Source organism: Amblyomma mixtum, chromosome 7 (assembly GCF_055824585.1).
Source record: "Amblyomma mixtum isolate Tamu chromosome 7, ASM5582458v1, whole genome shotgun sequence".
Lineage (NCBI taxonomy): Eukaryota > Metazoa > Arthropoda > Arachnida > Ixodida > Ixodidae > Amblyomma > Amblyomma mixtum.
In genome coordinates, this window is record NC_143018.1 from 23,525,804 (window position 1) to 23,552,086 (window position 26,283).

The 26,283-nt window shown below is 43.7% G+C and overlaps 1 protein-coding gene across 1 annotated transcript; it reads left to right on the forward strand.

Moving 5' to 3' along the window:
* Positions 1–1,551: 1,551 nt before the first annotated feature.
* Positions 1,552–24,928, forward strand: LOC149335282 (uncharacterized). The gene is made up of 8 exons (XM_089551946.1): positions 1,552–1,823; positions 5,067–5,267; positions 9,250–9,392; positions 11,140–11,233; positions 13,468–13,619; positions 14,841–14,892; positions 18,796–18,834; positions 20,144–24,928. Exons 1-8 carry the CDS (start codon positions 1,640–1,642, stop codon positions 20,305–20,307), a joined length of 1,029 nt encoding a protein of 342 aa, XP_089408072.1. The 5' UTR covers positions 1,552–1,639; the 3' UTR covers positions 20,308–24,928.
* Positions 24,929–26,283: the final 1,355 nt, after the last annotated feature.

Sequence of the window (26,283 nt, forward strand, 5' to 3'; positions counted from 1 at the left end):
CACCTACGTGCTGCTTTTTTTTTTCTCGTTTTAATACTTTCTTGTCGTAATTTATGAATACAACGACATAGTCCTCGGATTTAAGCCGACCTAAAAGTTTCGCACCTCGTATATTTTAAAAGCTATCAGCCTAGATTCAAATAAATAGGCCAATACAGATTTATTTATTACAGTCATCACGTCCCACCAGGAATGCAACGCTAGAAAACTTTAATCTACCACTCACTCACAACGTATACGGAGAACGACAGTTCGCTTTTCTTGGTCCAGAATGCTCTTAATGCTCCAGAATGCTCCAGAATGCGCAGTAAAATGCGCTCAAAATTTCACTCCTACAGCGAAAGAAATTCTTTCGGCATATACATAGTGTAAGTTAACTCTTACTAAGCCTGCTGTGCGCATTCAATTTTTTGTTATTTCTTTTTTTGGACATCTACGATGTTTTTTTCGTATTATGCAGCTGTCCTTTGTGATGCCTTATTTCCATTTCTGCGCTTGTATTCATGTATACCGTATTGTGCGTTTTTATCGTAAAGACTTTCAAACTTTTTCTTACCTCAACCGCTGGCTCCTTTGCGGTGAAACTGCACACAGAGCTTGCGTATTATGGTAACTTTTGTATCGTAGGAAGTTTTACAACTTAGTTGAGCCGAGCATGATGCAAAAGCGCAATCGTGTGCGTCGAGATCGGCGTACCGAAGCCCAAAACACCGAGTTTTTGTTGAAGGGCGGCAGTAGCGCCATCTGTCTTCCACAACGAAATTAAACAAGGAGAACGCAGCTCAGGACTACGCGACGTCGTCCTCCGACGCTTTAGGAGAGCCACGAAAGCAGACGATATAAGCTGAATTGAATAAAATCATTGGACGAAAAAAAGACGTCAAACAATATTCTTTTAATGGCAAAGCACCGTTAAAATAGTTGATTCTGGCATTTTTTCCGCTCAGTTGGCCGAAAATGTTCGAAGCGCTTCAGTTGAAGCAGACGAAAAGGCCCCCGCGCTCCTTGCAACGCTCGCCTTGTGACGCTTTTCACTGCAGACGACAGATGGCGCTACTGCCGCCCTTCAGCAAAAAAACGGTGTTTTGAGCTTCGGTACGCCGATCTCGACGCACACGATTGCGCTTTTGCATCATGCACGGCTGAACTAAGTAAGTACCGTTGTAAAACTTGCTACGATACAAAAGTTACCATAATACGCAAGCTCTGTGTGCAGTTTCACCGCGAACGAGCCAGCGGTTTAGGTAAGAAAAATTTTGAAAGTCTTTACAATAAAAACGCACAATACGGTGTGTATCTCTCCCCGCTGTTACAAGTTCAAATTGTATTGTATTGGAGTGTCTGTTGATTGCGTTTAATTTTTTGGACCCGCGACTAGCCCATGGCTTCGGGTCCAGAGAGTATTGGACACATCTTTCTGTGATTTGAAATATAAACAAACAATTTCAGTTTGAATCTAGCTTCGTGTTGGCGGCACCGCGGAGGAAGATAAGCTCACCAGTGCCATGCGTCGCCGGTGGCGACACCTGCTCCATATCGGAGTACCTGTACTGCCGTCGCTCAGTCCTCGCAGAAGCCCTTATAAGGAGCGGCCGCAAGGGCCAACTACGCAGTTGTCTCTCCACGGTCCAGCTAGCGGATGAAGCCTCCTGTGCCGTACAAAAAAGTGCGCCTAGTGTCGTCACCGTTGCTCCTTGACTCCCGGACTCCTCACAGCTTGAGGATTAATTCAATTAAATTCTGCAAGATGAAAGCTAGAGCGCAGGTCTGGATCGCCTTCGTCTGGCTGCTTATCTTCTCCGGGTGCCTCGAAGTTGCAGCATGTAAGTACGGACAACTTTTCAAAGCGCGCAAATATTGCGAATTTTTTTCACAGTGAGCATATGCCTAACGTAGTATATCATAAGAGCCGAATGTGCTTTTACAACGAACCAAGCGCGCCACAGAAACCGATTGAAGCAAGTGCAAGAGATTTTTGAACCGGCCCATGCACTGATGAATTCGTTTTTATCCGGACAACAACTTTTGCCCCGGAGGCGGACTAAGTGGCAGAGGTCTGACTTCGAGTGAGCCTCCTCGCAAACGTGAGAGTCAGAAGTAAAAAAATGGCTTAGCCAAGCTAATCGAACACTTTTCAACGATAACTGCTCTAGCAAGCTAAAAACATCGCAAAACCTAACAAATTAATGAGCACAACTAATGTCTGAAAGAACGCATATTTACAAACAGTCACATGACGACACAAGAATGGTCTACAAAACAGTAAATAGTATAAAAGCAAGAAATGTTTTTATAACTGGGAACCTGTTTTGTATGTTTTTGTCTTCGCAGCGTTCTGAAAAAAAAATGTGGATCGATGGGTGAATAAATAGTACCCGCTAGTGCTTACCAAAGCGTGTATTCAGATGCTTTGTACCGTTTCGAAGAACATAGTACCGAGAGACATACAGGTTTCTACGCGTCGCATCGAAATGCTGCTAAGCCCCGGGATACTCCGCTGTCGACAACGCCGTCACTGAAAAACTTCTAGGAGCGCGATCGTCTCGCGCGCATGCCACAATACGAGCAAAAGAAACCGGACTAAATTTTTTGGTCGGCAAAGCTTCTGTGGTACCGCATTTTGGCACTAGGAGCGCATAGAACGAACATTCCAGAGTCAGTAAGCCCAGTGCCGTCGTTGAAGGAGGTCAGACTAGTTTAGGCAGAGTTTTTGAGTGACGACTATTTTGTGTGAATGTCGTTTTTGCAATGGCTGATTTTCGTGAACAGCGTGCGCCGGTGAAATTCTGATTTTTTCTCGGAAAAAGTTGAATGGAAACTCTTGAAATATTAAGAAAGACGTACAAGGACGGTGCTATGGGGACAACTCAAGTGTTCCTGAATCGAATCCTGAATCAAAGCAACAATCATGCCAATGGAAAACTTCAAATTCACCTCGCCTCAAGAAAGCTCGTCAAGTGAAACCAAACCTCGAAACAATGCTGATTTGTTTTTTCGACGTGAGAGAAGTTGTCTATTGAGAATTTGTTACGCAGGGTCAGACAGTTAGCCAGGCTTTCTACTTGGATGTTTTGTAAAGATTGGGCAACAGTGTGCGGTGGAAGCGGCCTGATTTGTGGCGGTCGGGTGACTGGTTTTTCCATCATGGCAATGCCCCTGCTCACACAGCCCTGTCTCTACGACAATTTTGGGCCAGAAATGGCATGACCCCTATTCCTCAACCCTCATACTCTCCCGGCCTTGCCCCGTGCTACTTTCTTTGTTTCCTAGAATGAAAAAATAGGTGAATGGAAAGCGTTTCGCTGATGTTGCTGAGGTGAAGAAAAAAACGACGGAGGCACTGTCAAGCATCACAAAAGATGAATTTAAACACTGTTTTGAAAAATGGAATGAAAGATTCGACAAGCGTATCATTGCCAGTGGGGAATACTTTGAAGGATATTGAAGGTCTGTGCTTAAAATGTGAACAAATAAGTTCAAACAAAAATAAGTCCGGTTTCTTTTGGGTACCCCTTCGTACATTCTATCGCTCCACGCAAAGTTACACCATCATCTCATTGCACCATATTGAACTGCATCGCTGCGGACCGTTACACAGGTATTTAGTACAAGCACTCACACGAAGAAAATAGGAGTAGTAAGGTTATTCTGGCGACATCATCATTATGGGTGTATTGGACGTGTCGCCGTTCCATTTAAGCACAGCTGCTAACTGATTGCACTTGACGCAGTAGCCAAAGGTATCGTATGTTCCACAAAACCTAGCCGCAGCACTAGGCGCTAGTTGGGTGTCATTACATCCAGGGTTTGGCGCACGATGTGTTTGCACAGCGGCGCTGAAGTATTCCTTGTGGTTTGTACATATTGATGAAGCCGGATGGTAATTTGGTAGCGGATATGTACGCCACTTCACTACGGCGTGAAAGGCCTTCTTTGTTGCGCGACCACCTTGTAATGGCTATTTCACCGCTTTATTCTCGCTCGTCAGCGAGTGTGTATAGCGAGAGACCCCTTGATTACTCCTGCGGATCGTTGGTCAAGGTTTCCATGGAAAGCCAGAAAACTTGCGCGCGCACCCAGCTCCAGGGTGAGGTGTCCTTGAGTGGCGCGCGTTGCTAGATAATCGCGAAAGGCGCTTATCCGGCTGCAGCCTTCCCGAAAAGTAGGGTATCTCTGCGATGTCTTGCAGCACAGGCAACTGATTTTTTTCATTTTCATTTCATTCGTTATTCAATCACAACCAAAATCAACACAAGCAGCATTGCTACAAGCATCTGGACCTCTATTTCAGAGGCTAGTTGGGATCGATGCATATAATGCTCATAAAACTAAATCAACAGACAGCATAGACACGGGACACACTTCCAAATGAGCAAAAAAAAAAAGTCACAACATGTTGCAATAGTACGACTTTAGCCGTGCAGAGAAGTGAGTATTTTGCTTTATCTCTATTGGGATTTCATTCCAGATTCTAGTCCCCACAAACAGAAGAGTTCTTTCGCCGTACACATTTTTGCTAACTGCAGTGAGAAAGTTATTTACGCAATCTTCGGGATCTATATTGTGAGGAGACAAAGTGTGATGAGGCTAAAGGATGGTTGCTGGTGATCGAACGGTGCACCATTATCGCAGTTTTATGTTGAATTATTAGATGAGGGAAAAGTATATCTAAGGATTTGAATAGAGTCGACGTATGAGCATGGTAACTAGCAGACGATATGAATCTACTTGGTCTTTTTTTTTATTTTGAAAAGTGGTTCTAAATATGTCGGATAGGTATGGCCCAAAGGTTCATATGGCAGGTGAGTGTGAAATAAAGTGAAGTATTTTGTTCTTAAAGTGACTGTATCAAAATACTGTTGACATTTTAACAGTGTGAATCAGACACGGGATAACTTCTTCCATAGATATTCGATGAGTGGTTCAACAAATCTGTGATTTGAGGCTTAAAAGGCAGTTACAAGCGAAAAAGGAGGCATAGGGATCTCCACTGCTCGTTGGTGTAAATGTGGTCATCATCGCTTTGAAGTTGTCTGCATGCTTCGTTTCCTGTTGTGTGTGTGCAGGCGAGCAGTTCTTCTCAGCGGCCTCGTCAATGGACATAAAATACAAGTCGTGGCTTGACATGAACTACGTCTCCTGCACTCGAGCTTGCACTGGCAGGGGCCACGAGCTTGGCCACCGGCTCTACACGTCCTGTCGATCACGTGACGCGGTGACCACCATCATCTACGACTTCGACAGCAACACCGTTTACATGCTCAACGGTGAGCTAGGCAGCTTCGTTTGGTATACTTTTAGATGGCCGGCTTTCGCTGGGTTCTGTCCCCGTAGAAAGCTAGAAGATATAAGAAAATGGCACGTCCAGTTTACCCCAGAACAATGGACAAGTGCGAAGAGTATAAAACAGACCACTTCTTAGTTCGAAATGAAAAACTTTGAGATCACGGCGGCGACCCGCATTGCAGCAATGCGAAAGCAAAACGCCAACAAACTATATTGATGTCTGCGGCAGTTCTAATGTCCTCGTACTTTATCGTCGTCCATGGCTATTTTGGCGTCTTAGTCTATTTTTTCGCGTTTTTTCGCGTTTAATTAATTGACTAGTTACACTTCATCAACCAAATTTTTTCCACAACATTTTATCGCACACTATCTGTCGCAATCACCCTTTCACACATTTATCTTAAGAGAACGACGTAATCGTGTCGACAAAATTTGCGGACACATTTGCGGACACTTTTTGACTCTCGAGAGAGCCATACTACAGGGTGTTCCGTATTCATCTGTCCGGGTTGTAAAAAATTATCTTGCGCAAACTACTGGTCTATTTCGGCTCAAGCACAACCCACAGGGCACCTTATGATAGTCTGCGTTTCAGATAAGAATTTTAACATCGGAACATGCCTAAATTGTCCGGAATCGGCAAAAAACTTCAGTCGTCTGCGCGGAGAATTTTCGTCACGGCGAGCGGAGCAGCAGCTTTGACAGTCTGCGCCATCTGGGTTACTGTGAGACCTACCCCAGCTCTGAGCAGGGCCGGTCTATCCCGCTTGCCTTGATGAAAACTTTATGGGCAGACGACTCCAGTTTTTCACTGATTCCGGGCAGTCCAGGCAAGTTCCGATGTTAAATTATTCATCGAAAAACGCAGACTATCATCAGCTGTGTTTGAGCGGAAATAGACGTGTGGTTTGGGCAGGATAATTTTTTTCAACCCAGACAGATAAATACGGAACACCCTGTATAATGTCCTCGCATTAATGGAATGTTCGTTTTCAATTTTGAGTTCACATTGAACAGGTATTAGACGGTGATTAGGCTCTTTGAGAAATCAAATCGTTTTATTTCACTGGAAAAGAACAATTCTTTTCATTCGTGCTGAGGAGATATAGTTGGCACCACGGTGATGTGGTGGTTTTCTCTAGAATGTTCTAACCTTTCATTGTAAGTTACTGTGATTAAACACAGCACCAAATGAGTCATCAGACTGCACCGTAACACGCGGGAAACACTCCAATGTGCATTTATTCTGCCGTTTCAAGAACTCTCCCTACCACATAGTAACGTGGCATGCCTTTATACTGTGTCCAATACTTCAGATTGTGACAATATTTTTTCTGCCATTTCGCGAAATCGGGAGAAAGAAACCTCAAAATATTTGTAATGAAATTGAGCGGGAGTCCAGATGTGCTACTTGTAGAGGTAATAAACTAATCAAAAGTAGTTTGTTGCCCTAGATCATCAGCCGCAGGACTGCCTTCCTGTCGCTTCCTGCCGCAGGAGGACTTTCTTGTTTCGTTAGGTTTCTTCCTTACACTTACGAGGTCTGTGAGGGTGTACAAACGAGGCTATTAGCAAAGAAAAATATTTGTTCAAGAATTACCGTCCTCAAAATCAGTGTGACCTCAAACAAATTGAAGAAAAACATAGACGGATGATCCATCCTTGTCAAAACTTTTTAGGCAATCTATAGACTACCCATAGAGTGCTGTCTATAAAATCTATAGACTCTCTATACACAAATCCTAGAGAAGTCTATAGGCAATACAAATGCTATAGACAGTCTGTAGACAATCTATAGATTTATGGCCATACATTTTAGTAGACTTTTATAGAATATGAATAGATAAAAAATAAATATCTACAAGAAGACAATAGAGTCTATAAGAAGTCTATAGATTTTTGTAAGATCAGGAACTGAGTAATGGTTATTAACTTCGAAGAGCTTAACTTTCCTTGAAATACACGTCCAAAAGTGTACTTTTCCAGATATCACTGCGAGCTGTTACACTTGGCAAAAGTCTAAGACTGCTAATATTTAGCAATAACACTTGTAATAGAAGCTGGAGCTTCATATTAAAACAAAATTTTCATAAATTTTATCACAGCCCACTTGATGTTTCAACTATCTTGCCAGCTCATCGCTTATCAAGCCGTACCAACCATTCCAATGTAGTCTACCCTCCCCCAGCACAGACTACAGCTCAACTTCGCTCATTCTTCGTGCAAACTGCTCGAGACTGGAACAGCCTGCCAATCGACTCCGTGCACCACTCCGATCCACTGCACTTCAAGGCTGTCATCCAATCTCTCATTACTGGAACATTCAGCCCATCCCTCATATAATACCACATTCCTGGGGCATTAGGGGAATTGATAATAAATATGTTCCTTCGGTTTTCATAACCTAAGATTTCTCAAGCCTGAACTCTAGAAACAACCGATCAGTACTAGACAACAGGCTTAACTTATAATACTACAGCCAGAGCTGGATTATCCCTGTGTTGCCTGAAACCTGCATTGAGAACAATTATTCACCACTGTTAACTATACAGGAAGAAAGCAACAGCTATTTCTACGAAATACTCGTTATCTGATTTCCCACTGAAGTGATGAAAGGTAATGAATTTGTACCACTAAAGTGACGAAATCTCCAGATCCCGCTCACGTCTAGACTTCGTACCGCGAATACCCACAACGAATATGAATATTTCACAACTAGCCTACCTCAATCTCTTACGGGTCACACTCAGTACCACCACTCTGACACCTTGCTTTGGGCAAATACATTTTTTATAATGTTCATTTTCTGTGCACTATAGGAGAATGGAACTGTTTTTCTTTTGAAAGTAGGATATTAGTATATTGCTTTTGTTGTGCGTCCCTTTCTCTTCAACCTTTCCACTTATTTAGTTTCCCCCCAAGCTTGGGCCATTAAAACTCCGAGCAGTTGTGTGCATAAGCAAATATTTACTTACCAGCGCTATGTACTTGTAATTTCTTCTTTAACTGGTTTGTTTTGTTTGTACTTCGTCACTTCGCCTTTCTTTGCCCAGCCCGGAAAAAAATCTCGAAAATTAGTTTGTGGTAACACGGATGCAATTAATTCTGTTTTAGTATTGTTAAAGAAGTCATTTTGCCCTTATCTTCTATTTGTTCTTGCTCTAATCATTTACCTAACATTATTCCTGTATGAATTGTTATTTCTAACATACCTGACAAGCATGTGAGATTTCAACATATAATTTAGAGAAATTAACAGAGATTATTTTCACCGATATGTCTGTCAGGGTAGCTGCGCAAAATACGACAAAAATGGAGCGGGCAGGGGAGCATTTCCCTACACTCGACGAAGGGAGCGTACAATGATGAACTCTCCTCCCACTCCCTCAAGGCTAGAACCCTTCATATTCTCAAAAGAGTATCAGCGCTTATGGCATTGCAAAAGAGAGATAATGCTAGCCCTTCGATCCAATGAATTTGTTACGCGTGGGCCATTCATTGCATTCTAGCTTTGAAAGTGCTGATAAGATGTTTGCTAATTATTTCTGAACGGCAGCATTCCCCTTTCAGCAGCGGCTGGCTTTTAAAACCTCTTCCGCTGATTTATATCCCTCAAAGTACTGATTCAGTTGTCTAGCGTTGTGCAGCACGCGTTCTCAAGTTAATGTGCAATGTCCGGTTTGCTGCAGAACTTTATAAAATGAGAGCTTGAGTTGTCGAATATTTGCGTGAAAACGCAGAGCTCCAAAATGGGTGCACAGTGGTTTTTTTTTTGGTATTATAGTTTTCATAATTATTTGTTGCGAAATCTTATCCGCCTAAAAGCGGCTTGATATCACGCTCGGCGAAATCACCTTTTAGTTTTAACACCTGAACTTCGTTATACCAGTTATTTTTATATAGGCTGTTTTGTTACAGTCGCGTTCAGCCGTTTTCATACCGATGCCTGGGGGCTTCGTGCAGGCGATAAAGGCATGTGGAATGTCAAGAAGCCAATTCCAAAGGCCCAAAAGGGCGAACCTGTCTTCTTAGCTGCATTCTGCGTGGAAGGGGACCACAAGATCTCCGAGCTCGAGTCTTGGATCTCCTCTTTGGAAGCAAACAAGGTAATGAACACATGGATATATGTGCAAATTTTCTTTCCATGACCCTGCGTCTGAGCTCTGTCTGAGCAGACATCGGACAGAGAAAATTATCATTAGCTAGCCCATATCAGTCAATTTTACCTCTTCAAAGACGAGGTAGTAAAATAAAAATTGGCAGTGGCTTAGCTTAACTATGCCAGGCTATACGTAGCGAGAGCTACCTTGGGCGTCTCTGCTTGGCAAGACGTTCTTTTAGCTTAACCGTCTCCGCCGCTCATTCACGCGCGGCGTCGGCGGGTGTAGTCGGGCCGGCGCGGCTCCTCGCGCGGCGGCGAACTCTGACGTCACGCGCCGCGCACCTGCTGCTCCCCTCTGGCTCCACGCACGCGCACTATCGGCCTCCCAGGCTCACGTCGAAATGCTCGACTGGGTAGTGTAGTGTAGCTCTCGCTACAAAATTAAAACCCTTTCAGAGTAATCATGCCTCACCATAATTGTACAGCCGCTGACAGAGAAGAACACACGACAGGAGTGGCTGCTTCATACGTGGAGCCAGGAACAGTGTCGATACACTGCTGAGGATGTACTCATCGCAATGGAGCACACATTCACGAAGATGGGCAGAACGCTCCAATTCACTCCTCACACGAAGGTCCGTAATCAACTAGTTCTTGATTTTGTAGCGCCCGCCCTGCAAATTCAGTGGCTACTGAGTTTGGCTGCGGAATCCGTGGTCGCGGCATAGAATGTTGGCCACGGCGGCCACATGCAGATGGAGCCGAAATGCAAAAACGTAGGCGCACTTTGCAGTGCATGATGCAGGAACTGTCTTCGTCTTGTTACGTGTACGTTTTCTCTCAGCCTCCGGTTAAAATATCGAGCACACATAAAAAAATTAGGGGGAACACTTGTCACCTTACGTGCAGCATGGCGAAAGCCTTTATGCCATACTGCTGACCTCTCTGGAACGCTTCTGATTCTTCATTGTGCGCATTTTTTGGTGTTATGCTCGTTATAACTGATTTAGAGCTACGACATACTACACCTACGTTATACCCAGTGTGTTCGTTATAACTGATTCGAGTTAGGACATACTACACCTTGTTTGCCAACGTATACAGCGCAAGAAGAGAAATCGTTTGACACCACTTCGAATGTCCTACGCCAATTAGTTTGACCATAATGGACGATTGAAGTTTCAAAATGTCACTGTTTGGGCAACCAAAGGTCGTCGGTGCGAACCCCTGTGATACGCTACTCTTTGATTCGACTTGTAATCTTACGCTCCGCAATGCGCCGAATCGTTTGATACACTCCGAAAACTCTACGCCAATTAGGTGGTGCACAATCTGTGTAAAAAGGATACCACCCATTAGTCCCACTACAGTATATATACACTGGAGTATATACATATGTATAGGGGAACTAGGTTTGATTGACAAGCTCGCGCACACGGACGGACACGCTGACAAGTCATGAGCCTAACAAGGCTTTCACCTTAAAAACGTAGCGCAGTGTGCAGTGTATCATGCAGGAACTTTCTTTGTCTTGTTTTGTGTACGTTTTCTCTCAGCCTCCGGTTAAAATATCGAATACGCATTAAAATGTATACGGATATTCCGCGCTCGACTCAAATAAAACAAGGGGCGTAAAAGTGCGCGTACCAGGCTCTCTTCATACGCATGAAGTGCTACACTGAGCATGTGTGACAGTACACAGTCTGATCTATAGCTATATTCACATCGTGCGTCATTTGCGAACACTGCAGGTCCTAAACGTTGAAGGAAAAGAATGGCACACAGACGTCACTGTCTCCCTGGAAGGACACGATTACCGGTGCACCATGACCACAACATTGACCAGTAAGTGGCTTCAGTGGATTGCGCTTCTCTTTCAATTGCTCCAGTGTTTTGGACACAAATAAACGTCCCTGAATAGAGTTATGTACAGAATACGCATTACAATGCGATGCGAACTATTATGTCGACTTGTTTTAACCACTGGGTACGCTTCGGGCTAAAGTATTTCGCATTCATGAGTTCGCAGTCGAGCGAAGGCACCAGATCGCTACCGCGATATTTCAAATCAAGTAGGGAGCAGTTACCGCTCATATAGAGTTACTTATGTGAGAGTTACCTTATAGCTTATAGGTGACGACGTGACACAAGCGGCTAAGCACTTCCTCTCTCAGTACTTTCTTAATTTATTTACCTTCTGTCCCCTGTCAGCGTTGAGTAGCCAAAAGAGCATTAAGCTCAGGTAACCTCCCCGTTTTAATTTCTTTCTGGAGTCTCTGTGTTTTGCTAGGCACATGCATTCTCTTCACATCTTCCCAAAGCAGGGAGGTTATTGGGTGGTTCCCAAAGCAGGTGTTCGAATGGAGCCCTCAGGACGAGCACATAACTGTCAAAATACCGGACGAGTATTGAACATTAACCGATGTGAACAACAGAAGACTACCCCACCTTTACAACCCTCAAAAAGGCACCAGCATCTCAAAAATTAGTTCCCGCGCCGTCAACCGAGTCTCATGGCAGCTTCTCTGCAAACCCCAGCAGCTTCTATCCTGGTCTTGGCTAGCGTAGGTACGATAGCTTTCCCAAATTCTTTACGCTTACGTAAAGCGGTTTAGTTTAACAAGGTCTGAACGAGGCAGAGTTCTCCGAGCAGCGCTAAGTGTGCGACAGCCTTCACAAAAAGGTCTTAACCTTTTGGCAACGTCACATGTTTTAATCAAGGGAAGGGAAGAATTTTAAATCTGATTTTCACCACTATACATTTGTGTTTTGCAGTGTGACAAACGTCACCATGTGTGTCAAGCGCAGAAGAATAAACTTTTACCGAAAAAATTTATTGAGGAGTTTTAGCTTCACTGTCCTTTCAATAGAGACAGGAAATGCAGAGCAAACTAATGCCCACCGCAAGCTAATATCGTCTCGAGCACGTATACCATTCAGACGTTCCATGAATGTGCCAGCAGTCACGTTGTGCAAAGGTCATCAACATTATCCATATGCTGAAGTAGACATCTCTCTTATCAGGATAATAATCTGGTGAAGTGGAATGCTCGAAAATATTGGCGTTTTAAAGCTAAAACTTCACAAGATGAACACAACAATAGAGGCTTTTTAAAGGCCTGTGCAGCGAACCATACACCTCAGCTATCCGGTCGGCGATGATGCTGACCAAATTCAAAGTTTTCGAAAGTGTTAAAAAGAACAATGGGAGGTCAAATATTGACAAATCCTTGAATTATGTTTGAAATCAAATGAATAAATGTTACTGAGTTGGAAATCACCCTTTAAATTATTTAGAAACCCCCAGAACTGCGTCAGAATGAATTGTTCCGCTGGTTAAGAAAAGAAAAGCGACTGGAAGCACGCAGTTTGAAAACAAGTTTTGTGAAGAAGCTTTAGAGCAAATATCGATCTAAGCAACTACAGTGGGAGAGCATGGGATGTTTCCATTCACAATGCGTGCTTTAAAGGAAAACTGCATAGCTTTTAAAAATCAACAAGCTTAAAAGGATCGAATGTGTGAAACTTGCAGGTAAAGCATGCGAAGTCCTCTTACGCAAGCATTTGAAATAGTGACGTAATCGCCAAATAAAATTGCGACGCGCTTTAAGCTTCTCCGCAGCGCACAACGCGAAATGGGAGGCGCATGATGACGTCATCGACTGCATCGGTACATTCCAACGCATAAACGCCTACTCTGAAGAAAAAAAACCAACGCCACAGTAACGCCACAGTAGGCCGTTCCCGCCGAGTGTTGTTTGGAAGCGTCCAACGAGGCGCGGCAGGGTGTGGCTGACGACAGCGGTAAATTGAAATCATACCATCCATGATGTATACCTTCCATGCACTCCTCCGGTGCATTGAGGAGAAGCGCAAAATTCAACCGTCGATTACGTCACCATTTCAAATGCTAGTGCAAAAACACTTGGCATGCTTTACCTACAGCCTACATAGATTTGAATCCTTGAATATCGCGAAAACCTGAAAGCGGTGCAGTTGCCCTTTAAGTTTCAGCAGGCTTGGTCATTGTGTTCTGTAGTTTTTCGACGACGCTTTCAATGCCCACAAAAACCACGCAGGAAGGACCACCTTGTCTCCGTACTGTGAGGACGACACTCAGAGGCTGGACTGCCCGCCCGTTCCCCACACGGCCTGGATAATGTGTGGAAGCAGATTCATCCGATACTCCTTCGGAAATTACACAAAGAAGTTCAACCAGAGCGCCTTCCAGGTACGCGTGATGTGAGGTCTTAAACAGTGGCTAATGAAACGCCCATGAAAAACTCTCTTAAGTAGAGTGGACTAAAGCTCTTATCCAAAGACTAAATGAAAACGCGGCTTCATGTAACATGGTTTCTGTATATTCTTTAGAAAGCACTCATATCCCTCTAGTGCCCCGAAATTTAAAGCAGTATAGACATCTAACTTTTAGGTGCGCGTTTTCTTTTTTGTAATGAGGCGTAAGGCATTATTATGCACGGATCAACACGTGGTATCCTCCTACGACCGCTAAAGAATCTATAATCGAATTTCTTTCTCGTGCTGCTTCGGTTTCGGTTTCAACAGCAGAACGATGGCTGTAACGTCAAAGAGAGGCTATAGGTCACGTGAGGCATGAAAAACTGCATTATAATCGGTGCTTCTACATACGTTGTCATTACGTCTCTTCAGGAAGGCTGGCTTCAGCACTGTAGTGAATTAAAACGATGAAGCAATGATTTTATTGCAGTTTTTCTATGCCTCACGTGACCTTTAACCTCTATTCGACGTCACAGTCACCGTTCGGCTGTTGAAACCGAAACTGCATGACATAAAAGTTTGATTATAAATTATTTAGCGGTCATAGGCGAATACAACATGGCGATTCATGCATAGTAGCGTCTTCCGCATCACTATTTTGCGCCTTTATGAGGCACAAAACGCAACGGGTGTATTTTATTAGTAGTAGTAGTAGTAATAATAAGCTTTTATTTTGCTATCAATACGATGGAAGTAACCATCGGTAGAATCTGCAAGACAGCTTGACCACATCCCGCGGTCCCCTCTACAAGGTGAAGTCCAGTCCCGTGAGAAAGTGAGAAGCCACGAACTAAAATGCAGCGGTTAACATTGTTTAGATCTGATTTAGTAGCCAGCACCCAGGAAATGGCGATAAAAGGAATATTAATGGAAATCGGCACAGCTTCTGTCACTTGTTAGAGTCCGTAGCGAGAGAACGGAAGGTAAGCATCTCAAGAAGAGGCTATTTTTCATCTATGCGGATTATGAGCAACAGTCCAAAAAGGGCAATGCCAGATATACCGAGCGCAACTTTAAGTGCCCCTACTTCCAGTCTTCTTTCCTGGGAGAGTGCTCAAATTACCGGCATTGAATTTGATGACAGCTCACACGATTCAGTTACGAGCCTTTTACACCCTCTTCAAATGTACTCTTTCCCTTTCCGACGCTTCAGCTCCCGCAGAAACGTGAAGACGCCACCACTACGGACCCACAAGAAATCCAAAGTAAGTTCTTCTAACCATTTCATACTCACTTTGTGAAGGGACAGTTATTACATCCTTACTATTCATTTTTCGTCCATTCATCATAGACTATGCCATACTGCATTAGAAATGTTCCCTCTAATCCAATCCTTTCTGCCACTCAAGGGTTATTAGCTGGATATGGAGAAAGTACACTTATACGTAGTGATGGGCTATTTGGCCCTAAATCTGGTACAGAGTTTATTGTGTTTTATATTAGACTAGTTATAAATAGAGTGCATATCTAGCTTCTGTACGGAATAAATTATTATTAAATTTCTCCTCACATTCGTACACTAAAACTAATCTGAGGAGAAAATCATGTGTGGGCTTTATTTTTTTATAAATGAACAGATCATAGTCAGCATTACAGTCGCTGCCAGTTTTTAAGGCGAAAGCCTTTAATGCCTCATCGTTGTAAGCAGGAGCTGTCGACAGAATTGTCACGCTTTTCAATTGGTCGAAACGGTCGTGACGCCACAGTGCGCGAATTTCAAACGGGACCAATTGTACTTTGGCTAGTAACCATGCAACCTTAAAGGGCTCGTATAGTGATGCTCCAAGTAAGTGGGAATTAGTTTAGTTAATTGCCTAATTAAACAATTAGCCTAATAAACCTTTCTAGTCAGGCCAGTAAAACCTAGTAGGAAATTGGTCGAGTTCGGGAATCGAATCCCGGTCTCCCGGGTTCGAGACGAGCATGCTAATCACTCCGCCATGCCAGCTCGATGGTTTGGAATGAACAAAGGCACGTCTAGTGAATACGGTGTCTTCGTTCACTCCCATCTGCCTCCCTTCCCGCTACGGCGAGGTTTAGGTGTCCACCGAGATATGAGAGACAGATACATTTCCTTTTCTCAAAAACCAAAGACTAGCAAGGCGTAGAACCGAACGGGCGATGGCGTTCTGTGGACTCCCTGGCAGCGTTGCAAGACGCTGTCACGTTTCACTCTTAGAGGCGAAGCCTAACATCTTAACAACGCATCAGTGACACAAACAGCAACGCGCTTAAGGCTTTCGCCTCACCGCACTTTAGATCAACAAAGTGCCCCCCTGAATTTTTTCGCAGAGTTTGCAGATTGAGGTGTTTCCAATCAGCCCAGCAGTGAGTCAGATGCGGCGCCCTGCAGCGTTTATTTCTAATACTGCTAAATGAAACAGAAGTAAAGATATCCTTCGAAATTTGACGATTTTCCCTTCCCCAGTTTGAGGTTCGATCCTCCGATTAACTGAAGTGTCACAGTCACATGTTATCGCGAGTTTTTTTTTTTTTTTTTCATCGTCCGCGTCCCATGGGTGTCATTTCGTGGCCCATGGCGCAAAGGGCTGACAGCGCTTTAGTACTGCGCATTTGTTCTTGTGTACTGTTTTATGATCACCTCGATTTCCTGCAGCGGCAATACCGAGCATCTGCGGTGCTTTTTTGAGTAGTCGACATGGCATCACACGGAAGATTTCGCAATTCTATTTCCGTAAGAGAAACTCGGATGACCTAAATCTTTCACTACATGAAATTCTTTCTGCCTTCAGGTCTTCGTTCAGTGGCGGGTCATGTCATAATTCGGAAGATTTTTTGTGAAGGCCGAATGAGTGAGCGTTCTCATTGCAGTAAGGAACCTTTGGCGTGGGTGTAGTTGGTTTGATACGAAAGCTGTGATTTAGGTGACCTCAGTCCTGCCAGTCTGGCTTGCCACTCTGTAGCCTCAAGGTCCAGTTATAACCTCTCTCTAGGGTTCCAGGGTTCTAATCTTCAACTCAGCTCCAAGACTTCTGAGGTCCAGTGCATCGTAAAATATATTATGTTCCATGTGGCCCTGTTAGTAGTCGCACGCACACATGTACACTCACGCGTATTAACCCCAATAAAATATAAAACACAATAATATATGAAACCCTTTAGAGTAGGGTACCACTTAAGACAAACGGCTGCCCATTCCCTGAAAGGTGTTTTATTACGCCTGTAAACCAGCCAAAGCATTAATCTAGATCATCATTTATTGTTTAACTGTAATAAAAACCTAAGAGGCATTCTTAACAGAGTCACTAAGCTTCACGTAACATAAAAATTTTTTCGTGAGTGTCGTGAATGTGGGCGCAGGCGCCCTGAAATATCTTACGATAGCCTGCCACGTGTGGAAGTGTGGTAGTTTATAGGGGGTACGATTTCCCCAAAATACACGTTTGCGTCTGGCGAACGCTGTGAATGAAAGCACGAGCTGATGGGCGAGTTGGTTGTACATGATATGATTGAAACAGCGCAAGGCCGAAGTCGCATGACAGTCTCCTTCTGTGCATTAGGGACGTAATTGAAAATTATGGTGCCATTCGCTTTCAAAACGCCGCCGGCATGTCGGTCGAGAGCTTTATAGAAATGTTATTAGCCTACCTTGAATCCACGTTTACAGAGTGGGAAGGTCGAATTTTTATCCAGAAGAAGGGCATTTGCATAGGTTCCTGCATTGCTCCAATTTTGAGTGATTTCTTTTTAGCAATGCATGACAGAGAATTAAGTAACCGCTTAAATGGCACAGCTGTTGCGGCAGTTCGTCGATTTGTGGATGACTATCTTGTTTTACTGACTTGTGACCGCGAAGCTTTTAGTAGGGAAGTGTCCAAAGTTTGTGGTGTATTTTCCGCTGTTCTTGCCCCTTTGGACGTAACTCATGAAGTTCCTGTAGAGCACACAATTAGATTTCTAGACTTGAGCCTGAAGTTTTCACCTTGCAGTGTGTGCTGGTCCTTCGAGCCTAGGGCCAATAAACCGTTGCTACCTTACAGTTCCGCGCACTCGAAGCTTGTTAAAAGAGGAATTGTCATGTCAAGCTTCAGGAGTGCACTTACAAAATCCTGTCTACATCTAACCGAACGCAGCTTTAGTAACCAGGTAGAGAGGCTTACTGCTAGTGGCTATCCGCTTCACGTGCTTTCTTCTGTGGCCGAAGTTTTGTTGAAGAAACTGAAATGCTCCGCCAGTTCTGAACGTCAAACAAGTAAGCGAGTAGCAGCCATTCCCTATATCCACAAGATATCACATAATTTGAAAAGTGTTGGTAAAAGAGTCGGAGTGGATGTTTTTTCGGCCCCCGTTAAGTTATCTAGCTTGTGTACGCGTGTCAACAACCCAGGGAAAACTTCCCCCGATTGCCCCAAAAACCATGAATGCAAATTTGTGAAGTGTCAAAAAAATGTCGTGTATTCCATTCCTCTCACTTGTAATAGGTTTTATATTGGCCAGACTGGACAGTGCTTAAATGATAGGCTCAGGCAGCACCGCAACAATGTAGATAACAAAAAGTCTCGTAACCTTAGCATGCATTGCCGTGAATGTGATTGCACCCCACAGTTTAATTTTTGCCGAGTTGTTGCTAGGAACAAAGACCAGCTTTGCCGGGAAATTATCGAGGCTTCGAATATCAAGAAGTATGGTGATACATGTGTAAGTGCTGCATCAGTGTCTTTATCACAAAAAGAACTTCGCTTCCTGAATCGCACTTCTTAGTTTGTGTTTGCTTGCAGGGATCCTGGTGCATGAATTGCTCTATGCGTTGTTTTCTATTTTGGTGCCTGAATGTATTTATACGCGCAGCGTGCCAAATAAATGTCAGTTGCTAGTTCAGCGCTGTGTTGTCCTTTTCCTCCTTTCCTCTGCTCTCTTTCTTGGCCTTCGGCATTGCGCTGTTTCAATCATATGCTGTGAATGAAGCGCTCTCATATGATGTTGCCCACACCCTGGATCAATTTTTTTGTGTTCTTTTTGTTAAAACCCCGCTAATAGAAGTGTCTCATTAGGCCTCATTTAATGACTCGTTCATGCAGTTTCCACTTCCGGTACTTTCGTGATAAGTTCGTTGCAATTTCATTAGGGTGTGTTTCTCTCTCTTACAGAACCTGCCCAGGATTTCCGAGCCACCTGCTACAGCGAAAGTAAGTTCACAGCTCATGCATCGTACGCATGAATGCTCAGTGCACCGCACGCTGGTGGAAATTCTCAAAATTAACCAGAGATTTGTAAGTTCTAGATTCCTGCGAACGTATGCGGCTGCGGCTACAGCTTCAAAGGCAGGAAGAAGCAATGACGTTTCTCGCTGTTATTCGAAGAAATTTGTACGGATCTCCCTGCGAACCCTTCAAATATGCATGTAGGATGAGGAGTATTTTATTTAAATTTTTAATTTTTCTTTCATTCAGTAGGTAATTTTATAGCAACTGGTTCATGGCGAAACAGAGATAATCTCACAAAGAATATCTGTTTTCATAAATACGATTTCTAGATAGCGCTCTGGAAAAAGTTAAATAATGTGACATGTATGAATAAGTGGTGCCACCTGGTGCCAGATGCGGCAGCAGATGATAAACATTAACTTCCAATTTGAGTGCTAGTCGGGCAAGTCCCGCGTAATCCTAAAGGTGAGTTTAGCGCACAGTATGAAGTGACCGAACAAGGCAGCGGATCACAAACAAAATAAAGTCGTCGGGTCTAGTGCCATGAAGCTATATAGCTATAGACAACCTGGGCTGTAGTTTGTTGTGTCGACTGCAGCGCCTTAACACAAAACAGTGAGAGCAGCAAGCAGTTCTTGGCTCATCTATAGTGTTCTCATATGTCACCTGTCTGCGCTTGTCGGTATGAGCTTCCGCATTCTGTCGAAGCATCATAAGGCGTGCGTGAGCCATAAGGGCCACGTAGCTAGGTAAGGAATGTCCTCAGCCCAACACGTGCATGTAATGGTTCAGACTGTAGTCTCGCGTTTGCAGCGACCCAAGCGGCTGGCGGCAGCAGTTTTTAGGGGCCCGGTAGAACAATTTCAGAGCCGCCTAGGTACTGCAGGTTTCCTAGGGTACTAATATAGCCTCATGCTCTTTGCCAAAAAGGCATGCAGTCCAAGGGTTTTCCTCCTGAGCCCTGCAGCGTGTTTTTTTTTTTTTTTTGCATCCTAAGTGTTACGCCAGATGGCGCCACTCCCCAAGCTAACCTCTCATGAAGCTGTTCTTTCTCCTGGAGTGCTACTGTCGGCCCCACGTGAAAACCGAGACCTAGCTTTGGCCAATAAGACGAACCGCGGCCTATCATGTGGGGCTTAGTGTCTATTTTTATGTATACATTTCGAAATAGTCTTCTTGGGCTTCATCAAGTTTTTCCCCCTCCATGGAGGTTAACAAAACTACCGCGACTACTCTGTGGATGGCTAGGTTGTCTCTACTCTCGTTCAATTAATGAACTTCCTGTGTGCAGGTACTGTGATAGGGCTCTCCATCGGCATGGGCCTCCTCTTCGTCTTAGCCATCGGTCTTGCTGTGGTCTGCTTCTTCAAGCAGCGACGCCACCTTGCGGCGGCAAAGGAACGAAACCGCCACCTAGCGCCCTCTCAGCAGAGCCTCCTGGACCGAGGCCACTAACATCGACAGCGGCTCAGCACACCGGAGTCACAACTCAGCACCTCTGTTCCGACATGGGGCGTGCTGTTCGCACTTCACGAAACGCCATCTTGAACAGTATTGCTTACGCTGCTTGAGTAAAATATTTTTTGTCGGTTCTCTAACGACCTTCTTAAGTTGCACTGAACTATGGCAAATTCTGTTCCACTGGCCCTCGGGGTACTGTCTGGTCCCAGAAATATAATCGCATAAAATTCATTGTCCGTCTCCCCATTTTGAGTAGCTTTTTCTTTGAAGAATTTTCGCCTAAATGAAATTTTACCTGAACATCAGTAGTCTTCAAATTGCTCAAAAGTGCCAGGTATTTTTGTTCCGTAAAAATCGCCGGAAGTTCTGTTTGCTTGTGGCGCTACAAAATTATTTCTTGGCTGCTGTGCCCTGTTTTACAAACCACTGCTTACTTTAAAAACTTCAGTAGTTTTATTCCTTTTAATCGAGGAACATCACACACTATTCAGTGCAATTGCTGGGTATACCCAGGATTGCTGGGTATGATATTTTCAGATATTTGAATAACGGCAAACGAATTCTTTCATTTCATCTGTGGGCATATGCTTTGTGTGAGTGATTAAATTCAATTCTGCTCGGTTCAAAGCGCAGTGGTTTGGCTAAACACTTGTTGCAAACTGCGACGCATTGCAGTATTAAGATTAAAAATGCAACGATGGCTTAAGAGAGATTGCGTCTCAAGAGAATGAGGCTTCAAATATTTGATGAAAAAAAAAGTTTTTCCAACCATAAATCGTATTTCGATTGCGAGCATCGCAATCTTTGTATCTCATGTTGTTGGCCATTTTGCCTGAAGAGGACTGTATGCTTTACAGTGCTTCCTGTGGGTCATATTTCGTGCTTTGCTACTGAAATGAGATCGAATTTGGAAAGAAAAACATAAAGCCAGCAACTTTTTATCGACTTGACGGTTTTTACCACGCCTGTCCAGTACCCCGGTTTGATACTGAGCGCTCTTGCACCTAGACGGAGAAACTTGGAATGTGCGGCTCGAACAGGCTGTGTTTCAATAGGTGCATTTTTCTATTTAACCGACGCGACCGCTCTGTAGAAATGTGCCGGACAAAACTAAGGCAGCATTATCTGACACAAGGGCAGCACGGACGTGACTATTAGTTCACGGTGCACTGACTGAACTAGTAACATACATTGCTAAATGTAATCGCAGGTCCCCTTCAATATTATACAGGCATAGGGGCGAAACCTGATGGTCGTTAAAAGAGAAAGGAGGCCAGAGGATGCATAAACACTTTTTTTCTGCTTACAGCATAAGAGAAGTCGGAAATACGGCAATAGAAGAATTTTACATTTTGTACGACTGAGTACTGCTCTTGACATTCGTGAAGGGCAGCTCGCATTGAACTTAATATGTTTCCAGTCCAAACACTTCAGAATGAAGTAAAGGTGGAATGAAAGAACATACCGCGACAGTGAAGCACCGTTTTCAAAGTTACTGACCGGCCCGTTATTCATCCTATACAAAAGCATCAATTTTTTGTCTGCATTTTTTAGAAGCATTGCATTTAACCTCCGGTGTTTTTAATACGGCTTACGGTAAAAGTGCGAGCCAGCGTCGGTGCTCGAGAGACAATCTGCCAACTGTTAAAAAAGCCAGCCTTTATGAACCGCCATAAAAGCTATGCCTTGTTGTTTATGTCATCTCGGACACTTTAATGAAAGCTCTATAAGAAGTGTCAAGAAAGCACAATGTTCAACCACGGCTCCTTAGCAAAAGAATGATGCTCGCAGTCATTCTTTCTCATCGCAATGAGGCTTTCTCATCTTTAAAATCTTTTGCGAAAATATGTCTGTGTTGCGTCCAGTTTTGAATCACCCGTTCAAACGCGAGTACTTTTCACATCGTTTGCTGAGGAAGTAGTGGGATGTTATTGTTTGTCGCTTTACACCTAAATACGGGGCAGGAGGAGACTACGTACCAGAATTTTGTTTTAATAATTTGGTCATGCGGTACTTTTTTGACGCTGTGATCGCAGACCTAAACCCGGCAGTAAGTCTTCTGACACCTGTGCTGCTTTTTCATTAACTGCAGAGTTAACTTATTAAATTTCCTGTTAACGTTGTCCCTAGGTTTGGTTTCCTTCACTCTTCAGTGCGATGTGGGAACTGTTTTTTACCTGCGTTGGCTCCTGTATGTTTTCCTTGGTTTTACTGTATGTTGCCTTCGTTTTTATGTACCTTGTCCACATGCCGTGTATGCACATCGTTGTGCACATATGACTTTGCTCAACAACGTTACGGCTGTCATCCTTCACGTCATAATGGTCGCGCTCGCCTAATTAGCTGCTGCTAGAGCATAATAAATTTTATTGTTGGTTTCAGTACTCACTAAACGTTACCAACCAGTGGAACTAGAACCTGTTAGTGTTTTCGATGCAAGCAGGTGGCTGAAGGCGCGAGCACAACGCGGTAATTCAAGTAGTTGACAACGTTGAAATTCGGGCTTGTTGGTTCATACTTCGGAGCAATAGCGCAAAAAGGGCACGGGACAAAAGAACGAGTAGAAACACACAGCGCTAACTTCCAACAACTTTAACAGAAACCAAAGCACAAGAATTTATACATGCATTTTTACTGTATCATCCGAAAGCAGGCGCAAATTCACGGTGAGCGTAGGTAATCTACTTCTTTTTTTGAGAGTCTGACAGAAGGGGTGCTTACACAGGCACTTCCTAACCTGCCTATCTTTTCTGCTTCGATAATTTCACGAGTGCGCTTGTCATTACTTTTCCCAATTAAAAAACATTTGTCAAGTAACGGTTTGCACTTTACACATTCGTTGCAATATTTCACGAGTTCTCCATTGTTTTCATTTTTATTATTTACATTGCGATTATGCTCACGGAGGCGGTCATTCAGGCAGCGACCAGTTTGACCGACATACTGTCGTCCGCATCGTGGACGACAGTATGTCGGTCAAACTGGTTTCTACACCGCTCTTTTCAATTTCCTCTGAGGGCTGCAACCTGAGTTCCGAAAGCATGTGCAGTCCCAACAGAGTTTGTGATACTTTCACCAGGGAGATTTTTTTTCGATATGAATACGATAATTCCTCAACGCCGGGCACAGACATTGAGGACAATGGATCACGCATTTAACCTCTGCTTGGCAGCAGGAACATAACGATCATGTCGGCCATGCGGAAGACAAGTTTGCGTGATTCAAAATAATCCCCCATAGTCATGTACTTACCTGCCGTACTTCCATGTCATGTGAAGTTAGCCCTATTCTCTAATATTTAGCACTGAGCAGTATTAAAGTGCTTTCCGTTCTGACGTACCAAAGCCACTTCACATTTATTGATCTTTGCTAATTTCATAATCTTTATGAACGTCCTTTGCTATGGTCCGGAGGCGATTAGTAATTTCATGTCACGTTCTTCGTAGCGGTGTCTGCAAAGCCTCAGAGCTTGCAAGACGGGCCATTTTGTCGCCCGCAGGCACGCGATATGCACGCGGAACCAATCAATTTGGAAAATACGGCAGTAAGGTGAAGGACTAAACAGGGACAAAAGCGAAATCTTTATTCTTCATGGGGAATGTTAGCATTTAATTTGGAGAGCGGAAGTGTGTGCCGCTTAGAAACTCATCTGAAATTATCCACATGTAATTCTGGCCGCAAAGAAAAGAAAATCTAAGGAAAAAATATTGACCGCGACTATTAATACGCCGGTTAAAACGAAAACTTTGCCGCGCAAAAATTTCCCTTGCATATTTTACTTCTGTTCTCATTTATACTGGAAGAAAAATCTCCAAATTATTCGCGTGGGCCAGCCGTGAAAGGGATAATCACCGCGCGAATGTACTGTAGAATCTCGATGATACTGCTGTGACTGCTAGAAACTTTAGAACAGCTTTTCGCTGTCCATTTTGTGCACTGCAGCGTCTGAAGAAAGGTGAGGTCTAAGAAAAATTCTGTTTTCGGTTTTCTAAAGCACCGAAGGACTGTGTACTCATTTAAGTACGTAAAAAAGTTCTGCCTGTGTGTCATGCCAAATCTAAAAGGGTTGTTATTTCAAGGAACCGAGATTGTTTTGAAAATTATTGTTTCATTTTCTCATCGTACATTTGTACTGTTTTATGTTTCCTTTTGCAGTCACTTCTTTTCTGCATTGAGTTCTGTGATGCGCATAATTTTACTTCTTTTTATGTGCATCAGATTACATACGTCACTTTATTGTTAAGCTTATACTGGTGCCCACAGTAGTTTCCAGAGCAGTAAACACAAAAAACATCTCATCAAAGCAGCCTAATCATGGATTGACAAAAGAAAGTGTGAAGGCTGTAAGCCCAGAGCTACTCTAACGGTGCGCACCTGAAATTAAGGTCACATCTCCTGTAAAAGCGGAAATCAAGCCTTTTTTTGTAATTTCCGTGCTCTGAAAACTTTTGTGAGCATCGAAACTACGTGTTTGGGCCATCGAGCTGAACGCAGCTCGTATTGTTATGCTTTCGCAAACAGACTATACCTGCACTTTTGTAGCAATGTTCCTGTACGGCTACTTCTGCTTTCAAGCAATAAAGGTGCATGAGTGCACGCACTTCTTGTTAGACTCTGTGACTGAGTTGCTGAGTTCCTCTCGGGCTAACGCTCACTTTCAATTGGCCCTGTAAACGGCACAGTTTAGTTCTGCAGTCGAGACGGAAACGTTGGTGCCAGCTGGTAAGTAAGACTAGGTTGAGAAGCCTGTGCCACACTGCCAAGTGCCTGCCGGTGAAGTAAAACTTGTCAAGACAGTGAAAGGAGCCCGAATAGGTCCTGATCCGTGTACAGTTCGTGACCGTCGCACGCCACGGTGTGAGGTCAGGGGTGTGAACCTTATCAGCGCATTGTGAATGCCTGTGCAGCGAAGCTCTCATGGAATCCTACTTCGCGGATCGTCCGCTGGGAGCACGAGCCAGTGTTAATATTGGGCTCGAAGGCTGTTATTGAACTATCATCCGTTTCGGACCGGCGAATCTTGGGCTGCCCTCGTGCTATGGCGTCTGTACTTTGAGCCACGAACGTTGAAAGTGGAGCATGTGTTTGGTTTGCTATTGATTCCCTGTGTATTGTTCTTGCAATACTTGATCTGTGTTGGGAAAAAAAATAAGCGGGAAGACCACTGGTTGGATAAAACCGATAAATTGGCTCTCAATTTGCCACCTCTAGCCGAACGTCGCCGAGTAACCAGACTAAAATTTTTATTTCAGCTCTCAAGAAATTCTTTCAATATCAATAGCTCCCATTACTTGGTCCGAAAACAACTTACACATCTCAGAGCAAGCAATGAATACTGTTACCAAACCCCGAACCCACGCATTAATGCGTATGCTAATTCTTATTTTGCGAGGACGATAGCAGAATGGAATAATTTACCAGCATCTCTCTTACAGTCCAGTACATTAACAACTTTCGAAAAAGCTATATCCATTTCGCACTAAAAAAGTTTTTTTTTGTGTCATACGCCTAATCAACTCGCCTAACGTGAAGGCCGGGAATGTGGAATTTTTTTTGTTAATTTTTCCTTTTCTGTGTGAAATAACTGTTTTTCAAGTGAATATTTACTAACACTGCTTCTGTATAAAAAGTGAAACATTACGCGGTAAGAAATGAGTGTATAGATGAAGATTCACTTTGTATTTTTGTATAATCGACGAAACCTTTTTGCTTTTCAAGTCTCACGCCCCACCACTGTAACGGCCCCACGGCCAACAGTATTTTGAAATAAATAAATAAAAAAGAAATGGAGGAAAGCGAGCCAATTTCTCGGTTTAATGATGTCATGCGAGTCCGAGATAGAGCTCGGGAAATTGGTTCGGTGGCAGATGGACGAGACATTCGGTTCGGGAGCTGAGGCTGACAGAGATCCCGGCTGGTGCGGACTCCGGACTATTTAAGAGCGGTAATTAGAGATACCGCAGATTACGC